Here is a 26,970-nt window from a genome sequence, read left to right as displayed (position 1 = left end):
AAAATGAATAAATATTTATGAGTATGTATCGAAAATTCACGACTTCCATTCTATCAAATTTGAAAAAGAAATAATAAAAAAAATGCACAACAATAGATGAAAGGAAGAGTTTTTTATTATTATTTTTGAACACTCACCCCACAGTCATTTTATTCACACACACGAGGCCCGGGATCTACAATTTATCGTAGCAAATTTATCGTCTACAATTTATCGTAAAAGTGTCGAACTTCAGCGTTCGACACTTTGCTTTTCTCCCCTAGACTAACTGAGAGGTTGATGCACTAACCCATTGGTTTGGAACTTCTTGCGGTACCAATCTTTTTCTATGACCATGTTGCCTCCATTTCTGTTTAATCTATGAGTGAGGAAAGATTCCGACAGGGACGAATCGGGTATCGAACTCGCATAAAATCTAAAAACCATCCTTTAGTACTTCAGGCGAGTATCTTATCGACTCAGAGAGAAGAGATAAATCCTATAATCTGCAGTATTTTAATAAATAAATGTAGCAAAATGGATATCAGCATCTACTGAACACATGAAGAATGGTCTAGCATTATGTGAGTGGTGGTTATTAACCCTTTATTTGGTCGTGTTGGTCTCAAAAGCAAAACGAGTTTTGCTTAGAGTGAAGGCATTTTATATTTTTGAGCTCATTTCAGCTCGAAATGGATGCTTTTAAACAACTCCTAAGCATTTGACTTTTAGATTTGAGATGTTCATTATGTTTCTATAATTACCGGCAGAACGGCGCAAATGTACACGTCACCTATTTCTTAACTAGCCGAGCAAGAACGATTTTTGACCCTTGCATTTTGGAGGGAAATGCCATGTGTGGCGGAGATTATTTCTGTGCATTCTTCAACATGATAGAAAAGTAAGTTGGCAAACAATAAATGACGTTTTTAAACTGTTTACACCTATGTAAGCCACATAAATACGTCTTCCCTGAAGTTAAACATTCTATGTTTTTTTAAATATCAACAATAATTTTTTTTGTCGTGTAATAGCATTCGGGGAACCTCATTTACTAAATAAATATGACCCATGAAAAATTTTCTTCTCTAGTTATTTTGTTGCTTGCCAATTGAAGGGTTAAGAAGAGGTCTATGCTCTATGGACCCCTTGGAAATCCTTGGGAATCTTTTAGGGGAAAACATCAGCTTGGAGGAGAAAACAGTCAACTTATTGAGACATAGGTGACTTTTTTTTCCTCAGCCTACGATATCAATGAAACAAATATTTCCTGAATACGCCAAAGTAACTCGGAAAAAAAGTCATCTGGGCTCCACCGGGACTTGAACTCAGGCCCTCTTGCAAACCGGGCAACATGCTACCATCTACACGCACTTCAACGTGTAGCAGCAACATGGTAGACTGTTTGTCCTGTTTGCAAGAGGATCTGGGTCCGACTCCCGGCGGAGACTAGATGATTTTCCGAGTTCACCGCGGCATAATTCCAGAAAATATCTGTTTCCTTGGGTGAACTTATTGTTTTTACAGTATTACGAGCTGCATATTATGCTGTAAAAGGGTCCTGGCTTTCGTCTTATTTGAGCAAAAGTATTTTGTGACAAAAAAGTGTTCCAAAACACAAAAGGTTAAGAATCAATTGAGTTCACCTTGTGTGCTCCTTAGCCCGGACGTTCAATATTAAGGAGGAGTGCATGTTTGCATCAGCTGGTCAAGTAGCCAAATACAGTCGGCCCGCTTGATTGGATTCAAAAGTAAAAATCTAAGGTACTGTGATTATTACAATACCTTAGATTTTTACTTTTCATGAGGATAGTTAGCGTCCTCTATTGCCTCAACAGAAAACAAAAATTAAATAGTTAAATTTACGTGTTGAATACTTGAAGGCCAGAACCTACTCTCAAATGTATTTTTTAAACCTTAGTAACTTAAACGTATTTTTCCATTTACGTCAAATGTTTCAATCAAAATATTATGTGTATAGTGGTGTTGATACATATTAATACGTAACGTGTAAAGAGTAATATTCGGTTAAGCAGGAAAATGTTGTTGAAATTATCACATCGTCTCTATAGGAGAAATTTTTGTGCCACAGAATTTTATCCAATCAAGCGGGGCGACTGTAATTGCGACATTGGATGCTGTTTTGTTTATGAAGGACGTGGCCGTTCTTTACCATAATTTTAATTGTCTTTTTTTTAACAACATGCCCCAATTTTATACCAAGTGAAACAAACTCGGAAACAAGCATCTAGTGCTCTTAAAGCACCAAGTCCCTCATGGGCAACAGGTTAAAGGTGTCAGGCATAGACAGTTTTCTTAACTCGAGAAAAAAAAGATTGAAGATTTAAGGCTTTAAAGTAATGAAGACACAGAAAAGTTTATTTTTATTGCCAAGTGCGTAGTATCTGGTTTCTCTAGCGAAACTTTGAAAAGAATTTATGAAGGATTACGCTGAAGATAAAAAAAAAAACCCCGCTGAAATCCTAGATCTTCTTTGAAGCGTTGGTTCCTGTTCATAAGCTGTTTGACAGCAGCTCCCAGAAGAAAACGCGAAGAAAGAGATAAAATAATAAGTGAGAACAAATAGGAAAAACTGTTTGCCATTGCTTTTCTTTTTCTATTTCTGTTATAGGAATATTTGTCAGGTGACGGATCCAGCCAATAAACCGCGACTTCGTCCAGCGAAAAATTTCATGTTTTCATAATGGTGCGATATGGAGTGTTGCTCAAACAATATTCCTCGTAGAGAGACATACAAAAGTAGAAAAGAAGAATCTTATCGTGCTGAGAAAGCGAATCGTCTGAATCTCTCCTCGAAAAAGATCATTTTTGACTTTTGCTTGTGAGTTTTGCTTGAGGTTTTCATTTTCTCATGGTCGCATTTATGTGTATTTTGGCATTTTTCTCACGTCATATGGAGTGTCTAAGAATGTCAAAGAAATTTCTTTTACTAGTAGAAATGAAGTTATCAATTAGATAAACGTCAGTGGTATTTTCTCAACTGTGAATATCTATTTTTCTTCTACAATCAAATGCTATAATTTGTGATTAATTGTTAGATTATTCTAGGTATAGAATAACCTAACCGAAATTGAAACTTCCATATACACCTGAGTAAAAAAAATTTGGACCAAAAAGGAAAAACATATCAAGGGCGCATGGATAAATAAGTAACTTACGTAATGAAAGATGCGCAATGCTTCAGCGAATTATGAAGTAAATCGTCTAAAACTTTTGCATGAAAGGTTTACAAATATATGGCTACAAGGTCTCTACGTAACGTTGCACAAGATTTTCAATGGTGAGGTATATATCGAATCGTGTTCATCTCAGGGCCACCCTTACCAAACGTGGGGCTTTTTCATGGGCTGTGGCGTCTCAAATTTGGAACTATTTTGCTAATTAAGTTTGAACTTTCATAAATTCAAAATTGTCATTAATTCTGGATCGTTTCTCTTATTAATTTTTAATTTTATTTCATTCATTAGGTTCAAATATATTTCCATTAGTTCCCTAATTATTTCTCTCATTAGTTTCATATTTGCATTGGGTCAGAAATTCATAGATTCGTTTCAAATTTTCATTAATTTTTGTGTTGGTTTTCACTTCGGTGTATGAATTGCATCTTTTGGAGTTTATAATTTCTTACTGATATTTTTCAGCATCCCTGTAAATTATGTAAACTAATATATGTTTTTTTATGCTTCCAAGTACATAACATTGGATTGAGGGGGGGGGGGGGGACTCCAAAAATGTTTGGATCCCGGGACATCAAAATCCTCAATGTCATAATCCCCTCACGTGAAGCTTTTAGAGATTTAAATTCCATGGCAGCTCCCGGAAAAAAAAAGAAGAAAAAGCCAGTAAATATTGACCAAGAAAAGGGGCAAACTTTTTGCTTCATCTTACGATACATATAATTTTCTTATTGCTATAGCAGGTGCTTGTGTTCCTTCTTACAGACGACTCATAAATTTTCAATATATTTTTTCCTACGTCGACGTATAAATTATTCAAAATAGGAAGCAAAAAATATTTCATGTAATATAATGTGTAATAATTCCGCTGTTGTTCTTGTGAAATGTGAGAATGGCCCGCAAAGGTGATTGATTTCAAAATGCGTGGCAACACGAGAGTCTTTTTTATGATCTCGCGCACTATGAAAATTTATTTCAGTATTAAGTAAAATGCGCGCACAACATAATTTTCCCGCCCTACTCAACAAAAACAAATGTTCACTTCTCCTCTATATTACATATTTAAAGCTGGAAGTCTGTTCATGAAATTTCTCTATCAATTTTAATACAAAAGGACTAAAATATACCAATTTATTAATAGAATATCCCGCTTTGGTCTCCAAAAACTATGGTCTGCAATATTTTTCCACGTTTAACGAGTTTAAAGCCTGACCCAACCATTATTAATTACAAATTTTGTCCCGAAATTCACTAGTAAAAACCACCGTTTATCTACTATTTCCATCAAATAATTAGTCTCTAAGATAACCATTATTTTTCCCGATTTCTATTAAAAATTGTGAAACCCAAACGCTGTCGATCCTCCTTTTTCGTATATCATTTTCCTATATCTATGAATCTCGCTATTTTTCCCTGAGAATTCCCTTCATTCTTATTCTTTAGGCGCATTTTTCCTGAAAAGCTTAACTGACGGCTACGTCACATCAGAGCTTTTCTACCTCTTCTTTCTCTTGAGTATCGAAGTTCTTTTTCCCTAAAAGAGACAGTTTTTTTTACTCTTCTGGTTTCTTATATTTTTCCACTAAGAATATAAGTATCCTCCAAACATCACAGCGAAAAAGTAACAAGCTGACGGGGGTGCCTCTCACGTGGAGCTTTCAGAGATTTATATTCCGTGGCAGCTTCCACAAGAAAGAAAGAAAGAAAAATGCCAGTAAATATTGACCGAGAAAAGGGACAATCAAATCTTTTCTCTGGTAATTTTCTTCTTATTTTTTTCCTTCTCATTTCTATAACAGGTGCTTATGTTCTTTCTTAAAGACGCCTCATAAATTTGGAAATTTTTCTTTTTCCTACGTTGATGTATAAATTATTCAGAATAGGAAGCGAAAAATATTTCATGAATAATTCCGCGCTTGTTCCTGTGAAATCTGAGAATGGCCGGCAAATGGTGATTGATTTCAAGATGCGAGAATTTTAGTTTCGTTTTTGGAGCGGAAAATGCGTGGCAACGGGAGAGTGTCTTTTAAGATCCCACGCACTATGAAAATTTATTTGAGTATTAAGTAAAGTGGCGCACAACATACTTTCCCCGCTCTACTCAACGAAAACAAATTCCCACTGTTTCTCTACATTATTCGGAGATGAGGACTGTTGATAAAATCGCCCTCTCAGTTTTAGTGCAAAAGTTCCCCAGGACTAAACTTCACATCGATCTTCGTTTTAGTCATTCGCCACTTAAATACTGGCGATGTGGGAAGTACGGAAACGTAATTATTGCTGTGTCCAGACGTGCTGCCATCTAACTTCATGATTAAAAAGTTAAAAATGTTCGAATGAGTGGTTTTGTAATTTATGTGTTTCGGGTATCACGCAATTACAAATAATAATTTTGCAAATTATTATTTTTACAAAATATTTTTTTCGCTTATTCACATCCAATATAAACGGAGTACAGTAAGCAGAGTTTTGTAAAATTGGATTTTCAATTGTTGAATCCCGTTATAACAAACTCCAAGAGACCGGAGAGAAATCACTACTTTATAACGAAATTTCGTTATAAAGGAATTCCGAGTTTTTACATCGTTCCTATGTAAACTTATCTGGGGGATTAGAAATGTTTTCGTTGAAACGAGACTTTCGCTATATCGGTATTCGTTAAAACTGGAATCGACTGTATTTGAACCTAGAGGGTGTCCCATAAATTCTTAAATCATTAAAAAATTCGTAAAAAAATTGAAGGAATTGGTATATTTGATCGCGGTTCGCGAAAGAAATATTCTCATGGGGTGGGGGAATTTTTTTTTACAGAAAAAAAAAAATTCAAATTTTCCTTGAAAGAGGGCACTGCATGAAAGCAGATCACTGGAAATAGGCAAATCAGAGTCCTACAAAAGGCGGGGTGTACGATTAAAAACCCATTTCTGAATTTTCCTGTTACTGGAGCTTACATAAGTTTTGTTTCCACTGCGATGTTGGCATTGGTGGATAAATCGCTATTGATGAAATTGTTCTACCTCATCACGAATTCCCGACTGAAATTTCACCAACGTTCCGAACACAAACGAGCTCCAATCACTTCTGCCCTAGCACTCTAGCACCCTCTGGCAACCGAAATTCAAACTTACTTTTTTGCACAAGAAAAAAAAATCCTCCTTCGTAAATAAAAATTTTTTGCAAACAGAATTCAAATACACCGATTCCTTCAACTCTTATACTCCCTGAAAACAACAAGTTGTGAGGACGGCAAGAAATTGTCGAAATATTTAAAGAAGGTACTCACATACTCTAGTTTAGGTAATATTTTCACACCAGGTCTATATTAAAAAGCACACATCTTTAATGCGTCCGCAGCAATACGAAGTTTCTCGCTGAAACGAAGTCGCAAGCACAGAACTTGAAAATTCACAAAGAAACCTCATACACATACTCGAATGTATTCTATAAATTTTTCTTCCTTCGTACCGTGTAAATTTTCTGAAATCCTAGAAGGTGGGAAATATTAAAGAATCCCAGAACCGTACATTAGGACCTCTTTGAATGCGATCGCAAATTGCGGAAGGAAATATGTAAATGTCAAAGCAAAGGCAAAGAAATTCGACGCGAACTTTCTTGCATGATTCATATTTTCAGTTCCTGCTCTCGTACATTCCACGAACTCGAACAACGTTATAACTTCGGGCTTTTTTTTTTTTTGGTGTGCTTTTTCAAGAGTGTCTGCTCCTTTAGTTACTTATTTGCGCGCAAATGTTCCTCCACTCGGTCATTGATAATTCATTTTTGGTGCCAATCTAATTTTCGGTGCAGTGGGAGAAAAACAGAAAGGTGAAAAAACGATTTACACTTGACGTTTGCCATTTTAGTTTACTCGAGAAGGGATGCATTATATGAAAAAAGAAACACACTGGGAGTAATTTCCTTTGAGAGTGAAACTATTCTCCCTTGTGTATGAGAGAACATGACAAAAATTTCGTATTTCCTATTTTTGTGACAGAAAAAGCTTGTTTTCCTTCTATCGTAGGCGTATGTATACGTAGTAGATAGGGATGGAACTATTCGCAAAACGCTATTACACTTAAAGAAATGATGTTGTTTCTTTATTTCCTTCGTGCGTTTCGGAAATGAAAAGTACACGTTTGGATTTTGGTTATACAAATACAAATACAAACACAAAGGCCACAACAAGCAAATTGCCCAACGAGGTGGCTGAAAATGATTTCTGTAAAAAATATGGATGTCGAATATAACTAAAGTACAGCAACCCAATATAGAAGCATATATCACGGAAGAAAAACTAATAATTGAAGCTAAATATGTAATAGTATCTCTCACTGCCCGTAAAAGGTTATGGTTATCTAAGTATCGATAGCTTATCGATTTATCTCAAAATATGTTTATCGTACATCTTTTTAAACGTGTCAACTTTGTTAGAATTTGTGTTTTCAAAAAAATTCATTTAAAAGTATGTTCCTTTCTTTGCATACAGAAAATTTAGCTGCGAAATTTTAAATATATATTGATTTTGCATATGCAAAAAAGTGGAACACGTATGCAAGAAATGTGTGTAAAATTATTCAATCAACTTATTATTTTTGTCAAAGTTGCGAAGGATAAACCATTGCCACTCATTTGAATGAAACAGTGGCAGTCTCCAAAGTGTAAAACGCATCCCGCCACTTCATTTCTAAGCATGAAAATTCCAATTATGAATCGATGTCTGATATATGTCCAGAACGCCAAAAAATTTTCTCTTTGCTTTTTGGCCCGCTCGAGAGAATGAAAATGTTGCGTCGTATATGGCCGTATTCACCGACAGAGTTGAAAACTACAATCGCAGGTTAAAAGATTAGCGATCGACACGGATTGGTTAAAATCCTCAATCCGTTTCGATCTTCAATCCTTTCACCCGCGATTGTAGTTTAAACTGTATGGGTGAATAAGGCCGATAGGCTCACTAGGAGGCTGAACTTCTAATGCTGGGCCACGACTGGCCAAATGTCGTGAGGTAGCTGTGTGCAATGTATACTTTGAATGTAATTGAGAAATTGAATTTTCTGGATTGTTATGCCGAAACTAATATTTGAAAAGAAAATTTATTTGTCTCCTCCGGGAATCGAACCCATGTCCCCTTGCATTCATTGTAAATGGATGGATGGAATGAACCAAGTGATAGACAAACTTTTTTACGAGCAGACCATTCATTCATTCATTCAAACCGAGCATGACTCCGGTCTATCACCACAGGCAATTTTTCTACCGATTGAGTAGTGCCGGAAGTGTGAATGTGTCCCTCCCGCTCCCAAATCCTCTGGGTCCGCCGGATCTCCTGGAGTCAGGGTCACCAGACCCGCCTGCTTCCCACTAGTTGCGGCCCTGCCAATAATGCTGTTTACACCATTGTACCCTGACTTCAGTTTTTGCTAATGAATATGAGCTGACTTATGCAATGGTGAACATTAATTTACGAACATCAGATATATAAAGTCAAGCAGAGTTTCATGCTCTTGTGTGCCATTCATGCAATTACAGATACCCAATCAACACTTCCGGGTAGTCTAAAAAATTGCTTTCCTGTGGTGTTTTTTCCGTTTAATTAATTTTTGTTTGGTTTTTCCCCTCAGAAATGTAATTACGCTTCGTATTTACCGAGGCAAGAAGAATTTCCATCCTAGAAAAGATGAGATCTCGTCGTTGTTGTTTCAGTCTATTTTATGGCTGTTGCTGCAGACCATGGTCATGTTTATCATATTAATTCCCTCTGTTGTCATTAATTAATCGCTTTATGTTAAGTTCAATTCGTTCAAAAAAGAAATATATGCTTCATATGATGAAATGCTGCGAGGCAGTCAATGTTTTTATCTTAAGTTCTAATCATGCTCGTAGATCGTACAACTGCGTTCAAAGAGTTCCAGAACTTATTTCATTACGGAAGAATGAGTGCTGGTAGAACACGTTTATTTGGGGGTTTCCTTTAAAGTAACTACATTTTGCAATGCATTTTTCCATTGTTCATACAAAGATGTAAATGCGGATTGTACAAGACTTTTTTTAACCCCATCCTCCGGCGTCTTCGTCGCTGCACCTCTTCGGAACTTGAGAATTGTTGCCCCTTGAGCAAATTCTTTATCGGCGCAAAACGTCACATTGGGCAATTTCGTGGGAATAAGTTGGTTTAGAAATATCTGTTTTTGTGTGTGTATGTGTGATATTTTGACAGGTAATCTGACACCAGGAGGGACCAGTGAGCCATCGTGTTATCGTGATGGACATGGACCACCCTTGACTTGGCCTTCCAAAGATCTGGTCGCTTGCGTCTTACCGAATAATGCAGACTTTTAAGGACTCGTAGGTCCCTCCTAGTTTCAGATCACCAGTCACCAGTTCCAGATCATCACATTCCAATACTCCACAACTAGCTTATTCCCTTAATCTCGCCCATCTTTGTCTTTCCTCTTCGGGCAGCTATTCCCAAAGATGAAAAACCGAATAGAAACGCATTGAATAGAAAATCGTCAAATAATTGTTATTTTAACAGTGCCTACCATACTAAATATAGGTTTGGCAGCCTAAAAGGCCCGCATTCATAAGAAAATGGTTGTTTAAAAAGTTGGAGAGAATTTTTTTGACTGAAAAACGGTATATGATCTCTTTAATATTTGAAAATCGTTCGCGTGCCACTTCAAACACCGTTGTGTGCCACTTGTGACACGTGTGCCGCGGGTTGGCCACCCCTCATTTAGGACCTTGTTCTGTACCAGTGTTTAAAATTCCGTGTTAACGTGCGCTGAACATTAAAGTACTTTGCGACCATAGATTACTCTACAAAAATTATTTGTCTTGAAGTGTACTATCATTCCCTCCTCTCATTATAGTGGTAGAGTAATGGGTCACCCCGTATATTTAATATGGACTTACTCTCACACGTCCTATTAGGGTGGATCGAGTAAAGCCTGAGTATATTTGATATATACCCAAATATACGAAATGACTGTCCAACACTGACAATCATTAAAGTGATACTTACAACTCCGAAAGCTCTTTTGGCAGATTCCTTGGGATTTCGGTGAATCCTTTGTGATCGCAGAACAAACTGACGTTTGAGCAACGACATCTCTCTGGAGGGTCTTTGAGTTCTGCAAGATTGAGAAGGAAAATAAGTCCGATCCGTCATATTATATTGCACGTAATATGAATCATTGCAATGCAAGTTTCCTTTGTGGAATGATTATGCTCACCACAATGGGATATTTTCTTTTCCCTGTCTTCGTCTGGACGTTTCGGGAACATCCTATTCCAGAAGTCTTTTCTGCTGTGATCCTCTGCGGAACGAACGAAATAGCGTCAAAGCAAAGAGAAATAGCCGAAATGGCGATCATTGCGAGGATAGTGGGGGGAAGAAGAAAATTAGAAGATAGAGAATCTCATGCCATTTTTAATGGCATTGTTCTTTTCCATTATTCCCACTACCCTTTACTCCTCACGATCAAATGATTCTTGTTGAGATTGTGCGGGAAAAAGAATACAGTATTCCAGAATATTTTCTGAAAGTATGAGTGACACTTCAACGCGTGATAGTTTTATTACGCACTTTCTACTGAATGCAGTTTATTAATTTTTTTTTTTTTTTTTTGTAAACTTCCTTTATTCCCGAGAATATATCTCTATGGATTTTCAACTCTTTAGCTGATCTGGTTACGAATAGACCTGCATAGCAGGCTGCTCAATCGTCTACTGACAATTTCAACCAACGTCTACGCTTCGAAGCTCTTAAAATTACCACGCCCTTTGTATAGAATACCAGGTTTCAGTTTTCTTTGTCTTAGGCTTGCTCGCAGGTTTAACCCCTTTGACAATTTATGGTGCTTATGTATCCAACCAATGACTACGACCGCGATATGTTTATTTAACCACTGACTACTACCGGGGCGGTTATCGCCCATCACTGACTAAGACTGGGACGCATGAATCCCCCTTATAACTACGACTAGCATATATATATATATATATATGTGTGTATTTCCCCCCCCCCTCCCATATATAACTAGGATATATGTATCCCACCACTGATTGCGACTGTGAAACATGTAAAACGCCACTAACTACGGCTAACACACATGTATTCTACCATTGATCACACGTTGTATCCCACCATTGACCACCATTGACATAATTATGTATCCAGCCACTGACTACGACTTAGGCCCTCCTCACACGGGGAAACTAAAGTTCGGCAACTGATAAGAGAAACCGTCTCCCGAAGACCAGTACGTATATCGCTCTAGACGCCCTCACACGAGGAAATTAGCGTCATGGCGACGAAATATCGAACGCAACTCGGTCACTTGGCGACTGACATGCTAGTCACCGCCAACTTTTGTTGAAGAAACTAGAGAAACTGCCTTTGGCATTCCTTCATATTTTCTTCATGCGAGTTTGGACTTATATTGAAAAACAATCCAGAGTATATATATAATAAATTATCAGTTGAAAGGATATAATGAAATTTCTTCAGAATTTCAGTTCACAGGTAAATACACGATTTCTTTATTTAAACTGATATTATATTGAAATTATAATGAAATCAGGGGCGTCGGAATTGTTTCGAAACTGTGGGTGCTCGTCTTTAGTTTTATATCGGAAAGTTTAATTTCTTAATTAATTCTGGGGTGCTCGGATCCATGCCACAAATTACCGTGGGTGCTTGAGCTTGCACCCCTGGCTCTGACGCCACTGAATGAAATGGTAAACCAGGACTGTCATTTCAACTTTTTTCGGGGGGGGGGGGCAAAGAACATATACTCACTGTATGTACGCATATATACTATTTATAGTGTATTTTTGAAAGCCGGGGGGCAATAGCCCCCTGATCCCCTAGATGGCAGGTCCGTGGTAAACGCATGGGCCCACCCGGGCACTCCCCCGCGGGGGCGATTTCAAAAGAAGATGAAGCAGCACAAAAATTATATCTGGTAAAAAATTTCAGGAATAACCAAATGAATTTGCCAAGTAGGTTCTCAGAAAAAAAAATACATGGCTGGGAGCCCCCCATGTTGCTCTTAAGACGGCCCTGGGTAAGAACCTGCAGAAAATTTCAAAATACTGTCTACTTTTACATGTACCTAAACAAGCACGTGTTCCATAGGGATGGTCCCTGATTTTCCCCCTTGCTTGGAATGTCTGTAATCTAGGTCACGTACACGCACATCTGTGTGTGCGAGTATTCGGGGATAATCATTCCCTGAAACATAAACAACAATTCATGTGTTGTTTGTCTCTAGTTTTGCCTATAGTTTATTTTTTGCCTCTGGGAACCAGCTTTCGTCGTTTCATCTCCTGAAACTACTTCAAATTCTGCGTGCCAATATTTTAACTAATGAACAATAAAAATATATTAAATCCAACATATATAGGTACTGAAAGGCACATTTATAGAGGGAAAAACAGACGATTTTTTTCCCAAATGAAATGAAATTATACTAAAAAATTATCTAATTTTTACCATTTTATTGTCATTTCAAAATGGTATCAATTTAAATAATGAAATTTTGTATATTTACCTGTGAGCTGTGAAATTCTGTAGCAATTTCACATATAATAGAAATTATTTTTCTTATTTATTTGTTTCGATTTTTCCTAACCCGGTTAACAAGATAGTACCGGAAGATAAGAAGGAAAACTATAGACTGTGCTGTTTTTACTCAGTTTCCCGGGCTTTGAATATTTTTTTAGTAGCGCCGTGTGAGGGAGAACGGGCAACTCGACTCGTTCTAGTCAACTCAACTCTGAAGTTGAAGCAACTCGAGCTCGATTTTAGTTTCCCCGTGTGAGGAGGGCCTTAGACATATGTATCCCGACCAGTGGTTTGTAAATTGTTTGATGAAGCATTTCCAAATGCTGAAAGAAGCAGCAGCGGTATAAATCTGGCTACACGACCCAGCTTGATTCAATGTTCCTTGGGAAATGTTTACTTCCAGAACACTCTCCAAGGAAATGATACGCCAACGTGTGTTGCGATTGTTGGTGTTCTTCCACCAATGAGTGGCCAGAAGGATTGGAAGATCGGGAAGAAAGGCGGCTGCTCCAGTTGGAAACTGGAAAGTATTCGACCAGCCTTGCAATACCCTCCAGCCCTCAACATTTGACGATCATTGCTAATGGTGAAAAGTAGCTACACTAGTTGCCTATTATCAACCTTGGAACGTAATGGGCCGACCAGGCTTGACTTCGGCCCTGTCTTTACGATCAGAAAGTGAATAAGAGACATAACTTCAAAAGCGCTGTCTTTTTACGCATTTCCATCTTCTGCCGTGATACACACAAACTGCTGACATGATTAAAAACATAGTCGGTTTGAGTGCAAAAGATGCCGGTAGGACATAAAAAAGTACTGATTAATTTTATGCATGGGTGAAAGAAATGTACATAATGCACACAAATGCATAAAAATGTGTTAGCAATTGGGGTTCGAAATCTAAAAATCAATCCAAATGGAAAATTCGAGAGATTGAGAAGAACCATTACGAACAGCGTGTACGTATGTGAGCCTGTGTAAATCGTTGTTTATGTATGAGAGTACGCACGCGTGTGAATCTTGATGTATGCAACAAAACTGGGGTGAAACTGGATGAATACATGAATATCAATGCTCTCTCACTCTATCTCTCTCTGAACTCACCGCAATGCCACTCGTCAGATCCATCTGGGCAATCTTGCTTGTGGTCGCAATTCCTCCTTTGCTCTACGCAGAAATCAGAAGTGTTGCATGGGAAATGTCCAGGAGGGCAAGGGGCTGGAACCAGCTGTGGCGTCGACGATGGGTCGAGTCTCTCGCTTCGAGAACCTTCGATGAAAAACAAATAAATTACTCGATATTTTAATTGAACGAATTCCGGTGAAACCTCGCAAAGAGAATCACTCCCGTTTTCTTCAGAACAATAGAATATTGAAGGAGGGGCTCTGATAAATTTGAGTTCATATACATGGAGGAAAAAAATCGGGCCCTTCATCAAGAAACCCTTTATATGCGTGCCCTTACTGGTATGTAACAGGTGTGGTCGCATCGAGCACCGCGTTTTGGGGGCCCAGCGTTTACGGTAAAAATATTTTCTACCATAAATTCTGAATTTGCAAAATTCTGAAATTCTGCATTTTCAACTAGAAATGAATAATTTTGGAATTTCCTGCATTTTCATCTAGAAAGAAATTAATTCTGGAATTATTTCTTTCATAACTTCTGAATCTCCACCATACCTAGAATTGTTTTTTTTTTAAGAAATTCCTGAATTTTCATCAGTTCTGAAACCGATTCTTTCATTTGTTCTGAACTTTCATAAATTCTGGAATTCTGAAAAATTTTATCAATCCTTATTGTGTTTCTTTGATTTATGAAGTATTTCTTTCATTTATTCCAAATTTTCATCAAAATTCTGGAATTATTTCTCGCAGTTATTCCGAATTTTCATGATTCCAATTTTCGAACTTCCACCTCTCGGAAGAAAAAAAATCGGGGCTGAGGAGTCCCGCTATTGTTTTTGTACCAGGCCCTACGTCTGGTAAGGGCGACCCTGCCTTCATAGAGAGTTTACCTTACATAGAAGAAAAATAGGCTATCGTAAAATATTCATGGCAGAGAACAAATGGGTGGAGTAACCAATAGAAGTGTTCAACACTTCCTACAGATCCCGTCAATAAATAAATTTAACAGTATATATACAGTACATCATTTTTTTGTAATAATATAACAATGTGCTTTAACAGCCGTTTGTAATCCTATAAAAAGGCAATTAATTATACCATTTTACCTCTTTTTTTCTTTCAAACCAGGCGCAACTCCTGTCTATCGCCTTATGCAATTCGCTATCGATTGCGTTGTGCCGGAAGTGTCCATGTGTACCTAACAGTCTCAGTTCGTATTTTTAGTGTTCTGCGGGAGTTTTAGTGCTGGCATCGATTTTTCTTGTGTCCTGTTTGTATGTGTTCCAGCGGTGCTGCAATCTACCTTCCAAATTGAAAGTGGAAAACTTGAAATTGAGTTAATATTTTTGAACAATGCGGCTGATTTTCAACTATGATAATCTAAATAAATAAGGAATATTAACAGAAACGATTCGCGTGCCACGAAGTTTTCCTCCAGTTATTTGTAGGACTGGAGTTATGTGTGGATATCACGAGGTTCCGGTTTCGGTCCTCGCAGAAGGCATATTATATGCCTTCTACGGGGCATATTGGTGGCGTGGCTGACTGAAGTTGGTTTTCTGAGATATCGCAGCTCCGACGAGTAAATGCAAGTCCGTCGCTCCCTTCGAAAAATCCTCATCACAGCGAATTAAGAGACCCACAAATTCTATATTTCCTTCATTTGACTCATTTATTGTTAGTATAGTCCCAAGAACATAGATGGCGACAATTAGAAACATTAGTAAAGAAGTTCAATTCCAAGGAACTTCTTAACGCGCACATTAGCGTGTTTCACTGAGTAGAGCCAGTAGTCGCGCTTGTTGCCCTAGTGGCATGGTGGTAAGATGCTCATCTATCACCGTGAAGGTTGCTGTCACGGTCCTGGGTTCGAATCCGAGGAAGGATATAGCTACGATATTTTCCCTAACGAACTTGAGGCGACCACCGATAGACAACGCCTTCATTTCCAGCCCATCTCGTTAATGGCAGTAAATTGCAGTATAGCGATATGGCCAGAGTTGGTGTAGTAGTAGTAGTAGCAGCCTCTCTTAACTCAGCGATAGGGCGTCAAAAGTAGAGTGAAAGATACTTTTTCTGTATCTTTCTTTACAAATGTACACTAACCCCGGGTTCTTTCGACAGCTGCCAATTTTAACCATTGGCCCCCCATCAAGGGGGGCAGGAACGGGAGAGAGAAAGATACTGTACGCGAGGAAAAAAATGATCAAGTCTCAGTGGTATATGGCCCGGTAGTCTCTTGCCCGGATTGCAAGAGAGCCAGGGTTCGTTTCATGGTAGAAAAAAACAAATTCTTCTAGCAATCTCAGTATTAATATCCTGAAAGTCTCTTTCTTTGAATCAAATATATGTTTTCATGGACAAAATTCCTTATATCCTGGAATAACTCGAGAACCGTTGATCCTAGAAGTATACTTACAGTTGCAAAAAAGTATTCAAAGAACGTGCAGATACGTCGTTCATATTGTAAGGGGATATTGTATAGCTAGGCAATTAGAATGAAAAAATTAACTTTATATTGGGCTAATCTCTGCCCACTAAGTTCCAAATAGAGAGTTGCTTTGCCTCCCATGAACGAGAAAATATTCAACGTTTTTGTACAATATTCGAAGATATTTGAATTCAAAGACACTGAAAAAAAGAGAACCACGTAAACTAACAGATAAGCTCACTCTATGCTTCATATGCTATTATTTCCTCATTTTTAGCGATTTTCGAAGTATCTCAACGAACATAACACTTAAAAACATGGAATTTTTTTTCTTTTTGGGCTCAGGGTAGACAGGACAACAGATTTTTACATGTGATTTTTTGGACAGAGTGACTAAATAAAAAGTTTTTTTTTTTTTTTTAAATTCTGATAACTAGCTATACAACACCTCCCGCCCAATGTGGCGTGCATATAATTGAAGTCTACACGTTCTTTGAATATTTTTTACAGCTGGAAGTATGCTTCTAGGATCAACCGTTCGTGAGTTATTCCAAGATAAAAAGATTTTCCTACGCACTCTGTATAATACCCTATCTATTTTCTTTTTTCGCACGAGAAAACAGATAATCGTTACGCAGAAACACTCTACTATCCAACATATTGAATTAATCATTCTGTCACTTAAATTTTGTCTTAGTAGTTAAAAGAAAAATTAGAAGCTCTCAAGATGATTAAAAAGGGGAAATGGGAATTTCTCTTCTTTATCTTCTCTTAATTTATAGCAGCGAAATTAGTTGTTATGAGTTTGGGGGTTTTTCTTCTTTCGTGTTGCCATTACGAACATTAATATTAATAATGAAAATTCACATTAATTTTTATTGGTGAAGCTTAATCGGTTTTGTGTTTTGCATTTTTTATTGAATATTAAGTGCTGTATAGAGTAAAATGCGATTTCTCCATTTGAAAACATGTGTGTGTAATTGTTTTTCTTTTCTCTTCGATGAAGGAATAAGCTGGTACAGGGTGTCCCAAAAAGGGAGAATTTGACATCAAATAATTTGGGAATAGTGATAGGTAGTAAGATGAAACAAGTAGTTCGTTTAACAGTCAAACCTGGAATTTCAAAAACACCGGTTTGTGAAATTAGATACAACTTTACCACATAGATGGTGTCACGGTCTCGGCAAAAATTTCTATTCAAGAGTAGATGATCGAACTTTTCAAGCTGATACAGTGTTTGAGGACTATTGCTGTTAACAATGACAATGGCCAGATGGTTGCTTAATCAAGCCATTGTCATTGTTCACAGCTGTCGTTTTCAACTAGGGTGGTGCCTGGACTCTCAGGAGCTCATGGATTTTTTACTGCAGCTACACTGCCCAATTGTATAATTATAAAAAAACAATTAGTGGTAAGTTGTAAAAAAATAAATAATTTAAATAAATTACAGAAAAGGGAAAGTTTTAATGTAACGTGCAAAAGCACCGCTGTAGCGTTGATTGATTGCAGTTGTACTATTGTTATTATTTGACAAAAGTGTACTTGAGGTGAAATTTCTCGATAAAAGAGTATGAAACGTAGTTGTAGTTCAGACAGTCCAGGCATTGTTATCGCGTCACATATAATAATTGTTCTCCATTTTTCTAGAAAACTCTCGCTGATGGATGGCTGTACTTTCTGCTGCTATAAATAGGGGTCTATGGCAGACAGCAAGATTTCTGCGGGTCCACGACTTGAGCTGTCATCCTGAGCAGATCTTAGATATTTTTTCCCGTTTAAAGTAAATTGCATAGTGAACGTGGCGCCATCTATTAGATAAAGTTGAAAAGCCAAACCATCCTACATCTCTCGAAGACCATTCCCTTAAAATAAAACCAGTTTTTGCTTCCACTTTTTGACTGCTTTAAATACAGCTTCTTTTCTCATACCATTGGTGAATGGAACAAACTCCCAAGCTCTATTGTTTAATCCCCCCCTACTATCAATAGTTTTTTGTCCAATATCAAGCAATATCTTTGTCATTTTCAATCGCATCCTCTTGTATAGGCCCCAGGGCCAACAATATTATATAAATAAATAAATAAACTAATTTATCAATAAAAATAAACGTTGTAGGTTTTTAATTTCATGGCCGGGATGGTTATATACATATATAGCTCATTTTCTGTATTTTTACCATGTCCAACGGAACCTCATTTTCTGTATAGCTATATGTTTGCTTATGTGGCAGAAAATAATCACTTAGATAAGAAAAAAAAAACCAATTGAAATGGAAATGATTTGGACATATCACACACTACAAGACCGGATCATAAGTATTCTGAGTCGATCCACAAAAGTCGAAATAAATGAAAAATAGGAAAAAAAAATAAGAGATATACATTCAAGTAGGGTCATGAAATCAGTTAACGATCATGATACCGTGTATGTCATAATTGTTTTCATTATAATTTGTTACTTCGATGGGAAAGGTCGAGAATAAAACATACGTTACCTTGAAACCCAACGAGTAACTGGGTTAGTACGTAAATCTTCGTTGTTAGGTATACGCATGTGTACTGCTTCATCACCAATTGTGTTGTTCCTCGACATCATTGATCCTCGGAGATGATGCGGATGACGATGACACAAAGCCGTTGCGGTGTACGATTTCACCCATCGGGGTTGCTTTCATGTTTCTTTAAAGCGAACAATCCACTCTGTAGAATGATTATGTGATCAGGCATTGAACAACAATTCAATAAACACATTTTTGCATTGAAACACATTGTAATCATAATTGAAGCAATCACTTATTACTTCGCCAAACCCCAATTCTGGCCATATCGCTATATTGCAATTTAATGCCATTAATGAAATGGGTTGGAAATGAAGACGCTATTCATCGGGGGGTCACTTCAAGCTCGTTAGGGAAAATATTTTATGTACATCCTCCATCGGCTTTCAACCAGGGACCGTGACGGCAATCTTCACGGTGGTAGACGAGCATCTCACCACCACGCAGCTCGGATACTAGTGATCGCACTTACTAGCAGGGACCCCCCCCCCCTTACTTTGGGAAGGGGCAAAATGATGGTTCGAAGTTGTGGGGGTCAACATAGTTAAAATGATTTCAGTCTAAAAAATGGAAAATTTCTTGTTTTTTGAATATAAAACTTATTCATTGATACCAATCTCTCCAGATTGTACTCTGGAGTATCAAAAGCCATGGGATAGTGGCGTGCAAATTTCCAAGTGACGCTAGCAAGGTTTAAAATGTGTACGAATAAGGAAAGTGAAAAAAATTGTGGCATTTCTCTCTCCACTTTGTCAAGAGTACGCCGTGATGAGAAAATCACATCCATCACCCTCACCATGGACAACGCAGTGGCTGGAAACGTCTGCTTCATAATCGCTCGTGCTAACAAACGACACTGCGTCAAACAACATCCACATTCATCGAGAAAATTACAAGAGACGCGTCTAGGAGGTCAACATAAAACGAAATTCGGCATTGGTAGCCAGTTAAAAATTGGGTAGAATGACTAAGCGGAGTGATTTTCAACATTTTTCTACTTGCGGACCGATAAGGCTAAGTGAATAGTTTATCGAATTGTCATAAACGAGAAAAATGATTTCCGAACCGGCGAAAAAAAATAATATAGGAGGAAAATTTCCTAACCTTTCTAATTAATTACCATTTATCATGTGCGAAACATAATTTATCTGAGACCCCTGCTTCCACCTATTGAATAAAAACAAAACTTTTTGCTACAATTGTTCAAGTAAAATTGGTTGGAGGTTTTAAGCCAGTGTGCGCAGCATGAGAGTGAGTGGTTTCTTGTATGATATACCATATATGTTATTTTTATGATGCACACTTCTGATGCGTTATTTTTATGATGCACACTTTCGTACTGATTTGGGAGGGTTCGTGCATGGATTGGCCGTGCATCCACATTTTCAACAAGATACTGTTCAAGCTGAAATGACGCTCTGTTACGATGCAGGGAGTATTTATGTGGCATGGTTTGGGTCCTCTGGCTGAAGTACAATACCAGTCATTGATATTTTCACCGTTCAGATGTACGGTGAACATTGACATCCCTTCATAGAATTCGAGTATCCTAATAACAATGGGACTTGGACTAAGATTATTATACTTCCTAAGGAGATAGAGTGGGGTTCTCTCTCACGATTGGTCTGGAGGACCAGGATTGTGATTCGTCCACGTCACCGTGCCACGATTGCCCATGACTGGTTTGAGAGGCTTTCTAGATAATTTGAAGGAATTATTTACCCACCTATATACAGTAGACTCTCGGTAACTCGACACCCCAAAAGTATCGACAAATATGTCGACTTAAGCGGATGTCGAGTTAGCGGGGTTTCAGTCTAAATTTTTGTCCGATCGTTTGTGTACATAATTATATACGTTCTTACAATTGTATTAAATAAAATGCTAATTCTCATTCATTTCAATTCGGGGTTATTTCAAAATAGAATCAAAACGTATAAAAAAATTTACCTCCTGCAAAATAATCAAGTATATTTGCTTGTTTTTCTTTCCGAAGAGAAAACAAATTTTTTTCTATATACACTATTCAGTTTATACCGCGATTGTTCGGCTTTTTCCTGACTGTGTAGGAAGTGACGTATCACATCTAGAGTTTTTAGTGCATCATGGAGAGATGGTGCAGATAATTTTGCATCTGAACTTTCTGTATGTGATTCTATTTCTTCGAAACATGAAGCACTTGCTTTGAGTAATTGATTCTAGAATATCGTCGTTTGCTAAAAGTCCTGAAGTTACAAGATCAGAGTCAATACTCGCAAATTCATCGTCGATACAATCACCTATAGTGCTATTTATGCTTTCTTCACACTTAATCTGGGAGGAATCTTCACAGGAAAAATAATATTTTATTTTAATTAATTAATTTTCTTTAGAGAAATAATCTTTTCCAGACTCACAACAAAAACCAACATTACGGAAGCAGTTCCGAATCGTGGCACTCGTGCCTGAGTTCCACGAAGAATCACAATCATTTCCACTGCATTTAAAACAGAAATGTTTGCATCCGTTCTAGCCGCTGTGGTGGTCGAGTGGTTATAGTGACGGACTCGTGATGCGAGGATCCGGGTTCGAACCCCACAGTGGTGGTCGGCTGAAGTTGGTTTTCTGTGGTTCCCAACTTCAAGGTGCGAATGCGAGCCGATCTCCCCGTTAAAAAGTCTCGCCACAGAGAGCAACAGGCCTACAACGTTACAAATATTCAATCATTACACTTCACTCACAATTTAAAATATAGATGGCAGCACTGAAATATCATACACAACACTAGCTACACACTCAGGCTGTTAGGTGCACTCACACTTTGTTCCAGACTCTGCCACGAAGCTGGGCTGAAAGAGATCTCGGCAACGGGATAAGTCTGGTGGCAGAGACCCTGGCGTTCATTCATTCATGCATCCGTTCTAACATCCACAAATTCACAAATTTTTTGTCTGTAATTTTCTGTAAAATGTTTTCATGCTTAGGATAATTTCTAATTTCTCTGACTGAGATTTTTTGCGAAATCTTTCGCTTTCCTTGAATTGTTGGTCCTGATAATGGGATTGAGTGAGATTGAGAGATTGGAACCACACAAAAGAGTTGCTTCCTCTACATCGCTGAATTCTGATTTCTTCTGCGTTTTCTGCTTGGTTTATAAGAAGATTCAAATGCTGAAAAAGATTTCCCTCCTTTTTAGCAAATGTTGAAATAGGTTCCGTGCAACTCGATATTCTTCGGCGAGTTCACTCTGAGTTTTTCCCGATTCTAGTTTTTTGAAAATTTCAACTTCTGATTTTAAAGTTAAAGCATGAAGTTCGTGTGGAGCCATTGCATTTACGGCCGTCGATGCTCACAATGATAACCAAATGACATATTCAGCTTCTAACCAGGCTTTAGCTCTTTTTCTTTTGCTCCTTTTCCAAGAAATCGTGAAACCGAGTTCCGCCAAAAGCATTCTCCGCAACAGCAACATCCAATAGGGATCACACCACACTTTAGGGTTCACCCGCACTTCTTTTGACCATGAAAAGAATGAAGGACGTGTCCTGGAAACGCCACTAAAATTATAGGCCGGCTTCAAACATTAATTCTTCACATGAACACCCCCACCCATAACGCAAAAAAGGAACCCATCATATAGAACAAAAAAACAAAGGATTATCGAAGTACCCACGGACAACGTCAAAAATTCTCAGAATGGTAAAACACGGGCAATTGTAAAAACCAGTCGTAGTAAAGGGACAAAAGTTAAGCGGAGTTAAGCCAAACACGTGTCGAGTTAGAGAGTTTCCCCTTCATTGAAATTAGTACTGGGCCAACCAAGAGAATAATTGATGTCAAGTTATCCGGATAGTCGAGTTATCCACGTGTCGAGTTACCGAGAGTCTATAGTATATACCACTAGACATGAGCATCGTGTGGCATATTTGGGAGTTGGTTGAAAAGTCTATTCGTGCTAATACAGCAGACTATCGAGAATGTGTGGCAAGACTTTTCAGGGGACTTCCACAGACACAGTAGAGTTCATACCACGGCACTGGGCTATTGGTGGTCCAACATCACATCAACCTGTCACTCCCATGATTTTGGACACTAAAGTGTTAGTTCGAAAGAAAAATTTTTTTTTCTCGTTTAAAATTTTTCACCAATTTTTCCACTTTTAAGAAGAAAATGTCTTCCCATTTCCCCGTCTCCAATGGGCGCCCTTCTGTGTCACCAGCAATGGAAGAATTCGCCGTACATCTATTCTGAAATGAAATCGCATTTATAAACATGAAAAGCGAACAAATAGGGCATATTAAAGAAATTGAAACGAGCCTATTTGAAATCAATAGGGACTTTATTAACGTCATTTTTGAACACTTTATATTTTCTTATTCGTATAAAGAAAATGGATGAATAATCAAGATTCCGAAATGTAAACTTGGGGCAAAGAATATTGTTGTAGGAGTTACGATGATTTTTGACGATAACATAAAGGAAACGAATTTTATATTTTCAGCTCATTCATTATTCATTAGTTCAAGAGTTTTTTTTTCTTCATGGTAGGAAATCATGGGATGTTGAAAACCTGAAATAGCTTTAGACTGCGTGAAAGGAACTTGAATATATTGCTTTCAGAATCGAAAGGAACGCTTATTCTCTATGGGATTCGAGCCGAGTGCTTGAAATTATTCAGTTCGTATAGAGCAAGGTATTATCTCGATACAGTTTCCGAATGAACTGACCATTAATATTTGCTGATTTGTAAACTTCTGGTCTGAAAAATAGATGGCAGTGATTCTCCTGAACACATACCACGCAGAAACCCAGTTGTACGTATCAGGGTTCACCATACGTGTTTCTCAAGGATTGTGAAAGAAGTTCATGTGTGGGTCATGATAGTAGTAGTTGTTATTTACAGAAAATTTAACTTCCGGGTTAGAACTAAAGGTCAGAGAAATTTGTCAGCGTTTGATTAGATTTCCTGCTAAAGTGTTTGTTATTTTTCGCAACTAGACTAGTCAGATTTTAAAAAAAAACATTCGTAGGCACACAAATGGGGAACGTTAGCTAAATTAATTCGCTATTTGCTGACATTTGTGAAAGAAGACTTATTATTACTTATGATTTGGTTTAGCGGTTTCGACAGTGGTTGAGGACCACTGCTATTAACCCCAGCGGTTCCCAAATAGTTTTAGTCGGAGACCCTCTCTTCCCTAAATCCTGATGTCTGTCATGGACCCCTACGTTTAGCAGCAGAAACTACAGCCATCTATCAGCGAGAATGTTCTGTTACAATGGGGGACATAATATTCAGTACTATTTAATGTGATGCGATAGCAATCTAATGGACTGTAAAAGAACTAAAACAATTGTTTTATCCTCCTCTATTGAGAGATTTCACCACAAGTACAATTTTTATCAAACCGCAAACAATATTACTACTGCAGTCTACTAATGTTGCAGCGATGCTTCTGTGTCTTAATAAAGTTTGAAAAAATTGAAAGTAATTTATATTTTACACAATTTATTTATTTTGTCTACAATTTCGCCTTGTACCCGTAGAGTCCCAGACATCCCCCAATTGAGAACCAATATACCAATTAGTTAGAAGTTCCGCAGAGGAATATGGACGAGGTGCACGTATGGTTTAGTAGTAGTAGTAGTCGCCTAATGTCATTGCACAATTTAATACAGTGTCACCCCTTCTCAGGAGTGAGGAGTCTGTTTCCTGTGCGCGTGTCCGGTGTTGCCCTCGAGCTTATGTTACTGGAGGGAGCATCAGCCACCACGACGGCAGCGACATCGGATGCAAGGAAATCACGTGACTCGGTGAAAACAAAGTTCGTGCCTGACAATTTGCCCATAGAAATGTACAGTTCGGTCTCTAAATATTGGGTTTTAAAGAATAAAAAAAATGGATTGGGAACTCTTCTGAAGATAAAAAAAAAGATTAAATTATTTATTTCATTAATGCTGAAAAATTTCTTTGGAATTTTTCTTCATTAATTCTGGAATTATCTCATCGATGCTGAAATTATTTCTTTTATTTATTGTTTTAAACTACTATATATATATATATATATATATATATATATATATATATATATATATATATATATATATGCCATAAGAAAATAACTGGGGATTGTGTGTTTTCACCGAGTCACGTGATCTTCCGACGAATGATGCTGCGAACAACATTCTCACCACTGCCAGGGCGAAGACCGCTGACGTCATACTCCCTCCAGTAATATAGGCTCGATAGGTTTTGCGTGTGAAATTGGTGCTGTCATCTATATTTCAAATTATGAGTGAAAAGTAATGATTGAATATTTGTGTTGTTGAAGGGTCTGCTGTTTGCTGAGACATTGAATGCGAAGGACCGGACACATCACAACTCAGATGCTTTCTGTGACAACATTGTAATCACTGTATGGTATTTTTCGAAGCGCAGTGGCTACCTCTGCAGAAAAATCCTCTTTTTTATCAGGTCAATTTACATCCGTCAGAACTTTTTCTTGAACACTATTTGCTCAGCGTCAATAGACCACCTTTTCGAAGGGCCAATTTTCGGAGGAACGATGTCTTCTCTCAGAGAGGTTTTACTGCATGTCATTGCATCGTATAGCGGATGAATGTTTATCTAAGAAAACAAACAACGGGTGTAAATCCTTCCGCCACCGGATCAATATGAGGCATCGGAAGTAAACAAACTGTCTTTCGTTTGGTAATCACTTTATAAAAACCTTGACGGTGGATATCCATCCAGTAAATGTGTTACTTCTTCTTCTGCGTGCATACCCTCGCATACAAGTGTCACTATTCCAGTCGATACGTTGGAGTCAAATAAGTAGCCAATAACAAAGTAGAACGAATCCACCTCTTAGAGATTCAAGTGGGAGTGGACAACGTCTTAAATGTATAAATTTTTTATTACAACAGAAACTATTAAGGCATTATGACCGTCGATAAAGCATCCTCAATGAATGAAAGTACTACATACAACGGCGTCTCGTTGTTACGATATCATTCGGTTATACCCAGCAAATGGATGTATCTTTCCTTCCATCCTGAATATACATCGGTTACGCCCAAGGCCAAGACATAAAAATAAGTGACGCGAAAACTGTCACACGCGTGGAGTCGGTTATGATTAAGTTGCGGAAAGAATTACTGTTTAGATTCGCCGAAGAAGAAAAAAACCCACTCTTCCTTCCACTTTTGTATGCAAGGAAAGCGCCATCTTCTTTTCATACACATATACTTTTATTTATATCCTAGATGCTATTATTGGTCGCGACTGAGAAGGAAATTGTGGCAGTGGTGCGTGCCTCTGAGAAGAGGATTGTGGTGTATTTGGGTGTTGGAGAAGAGGCGTCAATCAAACTAGGTCTTGGAATTAGTGCTACCTAATGCGGTCCTTAAGAAGAAGGGATTAGACATGAATCCTATCAGCAGCACGTGCCGTGCAAATATCTGCACATGAAATCGTATCACCTCGTAAATCTCTTGACACACTGGTCTTGTTATTTTAGTTTATTCCTCAGATATACGTAAGAATTGGATTTTTTTACCCTGAAGAGAAAGTATTTAAGCAGAATCTAACACAGTTTTAGTTTCGATTACAATTATTTTTCAACCATGAGAACAACTACAGACGCAGGACACAGACAGTTTTCAATTCAGTTATAACTGTTTTTCTGGCCATGAGAGAACAAGCTACAGAAACAGTTGTGGTTTCAATTATAATTATTTTCTGAATATGACTGTGATCCTGAACTAGTTGATGCAGAGCGCCATGACTAGAAGAGCCTACATCTCGTATATCATGGGGATCACCCTATGATTCGTTGGCAGTAAATTTTAGTACTAAAGCTCCCATAATATATAAAGAGATGCAGTAGAAAATGACCATGAAACTGGCCAAGATTCTGACCTTGAGAACATGGTAGACATAGTTTCGATTTCACTTATAATCATTTTCTGATGGTGACCGTGAATCAGTTGATGCTGAGCGCCGGACCTATAAGGGATACATCTCTTTCATCGTAGAGATCATTATATGGCACATAATGATGATTTTAATATGTGAGCCGATTTCCCCCATTAAAAGTCTCTCCATAGAGAGCAACAGATCTTTTAAACAC

At 37.8% G+C, this 26,970-nt stretch overlaps 1 protein-coding gene across 1 annotated transcript in view; it reads right to left on the bottom strand.

The window, feature by feature from the left end:
* LOC149064491 (uncharacterized) overlaps window positions 1-26,970 on the bottom strand; it is a 117,861-nt gene that overhangs the window by 60,479 nt on the left and 30,412 nt on the right. The window contains exons 2-5 of the mRNA XM_089254758.1: window positions 18,797-19,001; window positions 13,852-14,016; window positions 10,412-10,495; window positions 10,201-10,309 (exon numbers count right to left, since the gene is read on the bottom strand). Coding sequence (XP_089110884.1) covers window positions 10,201-10,309; window positions 10,412-10,495; window positions 13,852-14,016; window positions 18,797-18,869 — 431 coding nt within the window. The 5' untranslated portion in view covers window positions 18,870-19,001. The remainder of the gene's footprint in view (window positions 1-10,200; window positions 10,310-10,411; window positions 10,496-13,851; window positions 14,017-18,796; window positions 19,002-26,970) is intronic.

The sequence above is a fragment of the Pholcus phalangioides genome, unplaced genomic scaffold, assembly GCF_987345545.1.
Source record: "Pholcus phalangioides strain wild (caught in Gottingen) unplaced genomic scaffold, Ppha-v1.0 ptg000042l_1, whole genome shotgun sequence".
NCBI classification, from domain to species: Eukaryota; Metazoa; Arthropoda; class Arachnida; order Araneae; family Pholcidae; genus Pholcus; species Pholcus phalangioides.
Note: the sequence above shows the minus strand (reverse complement) of the source record. Positions and strands in the feature narration are given on the sequence as shown.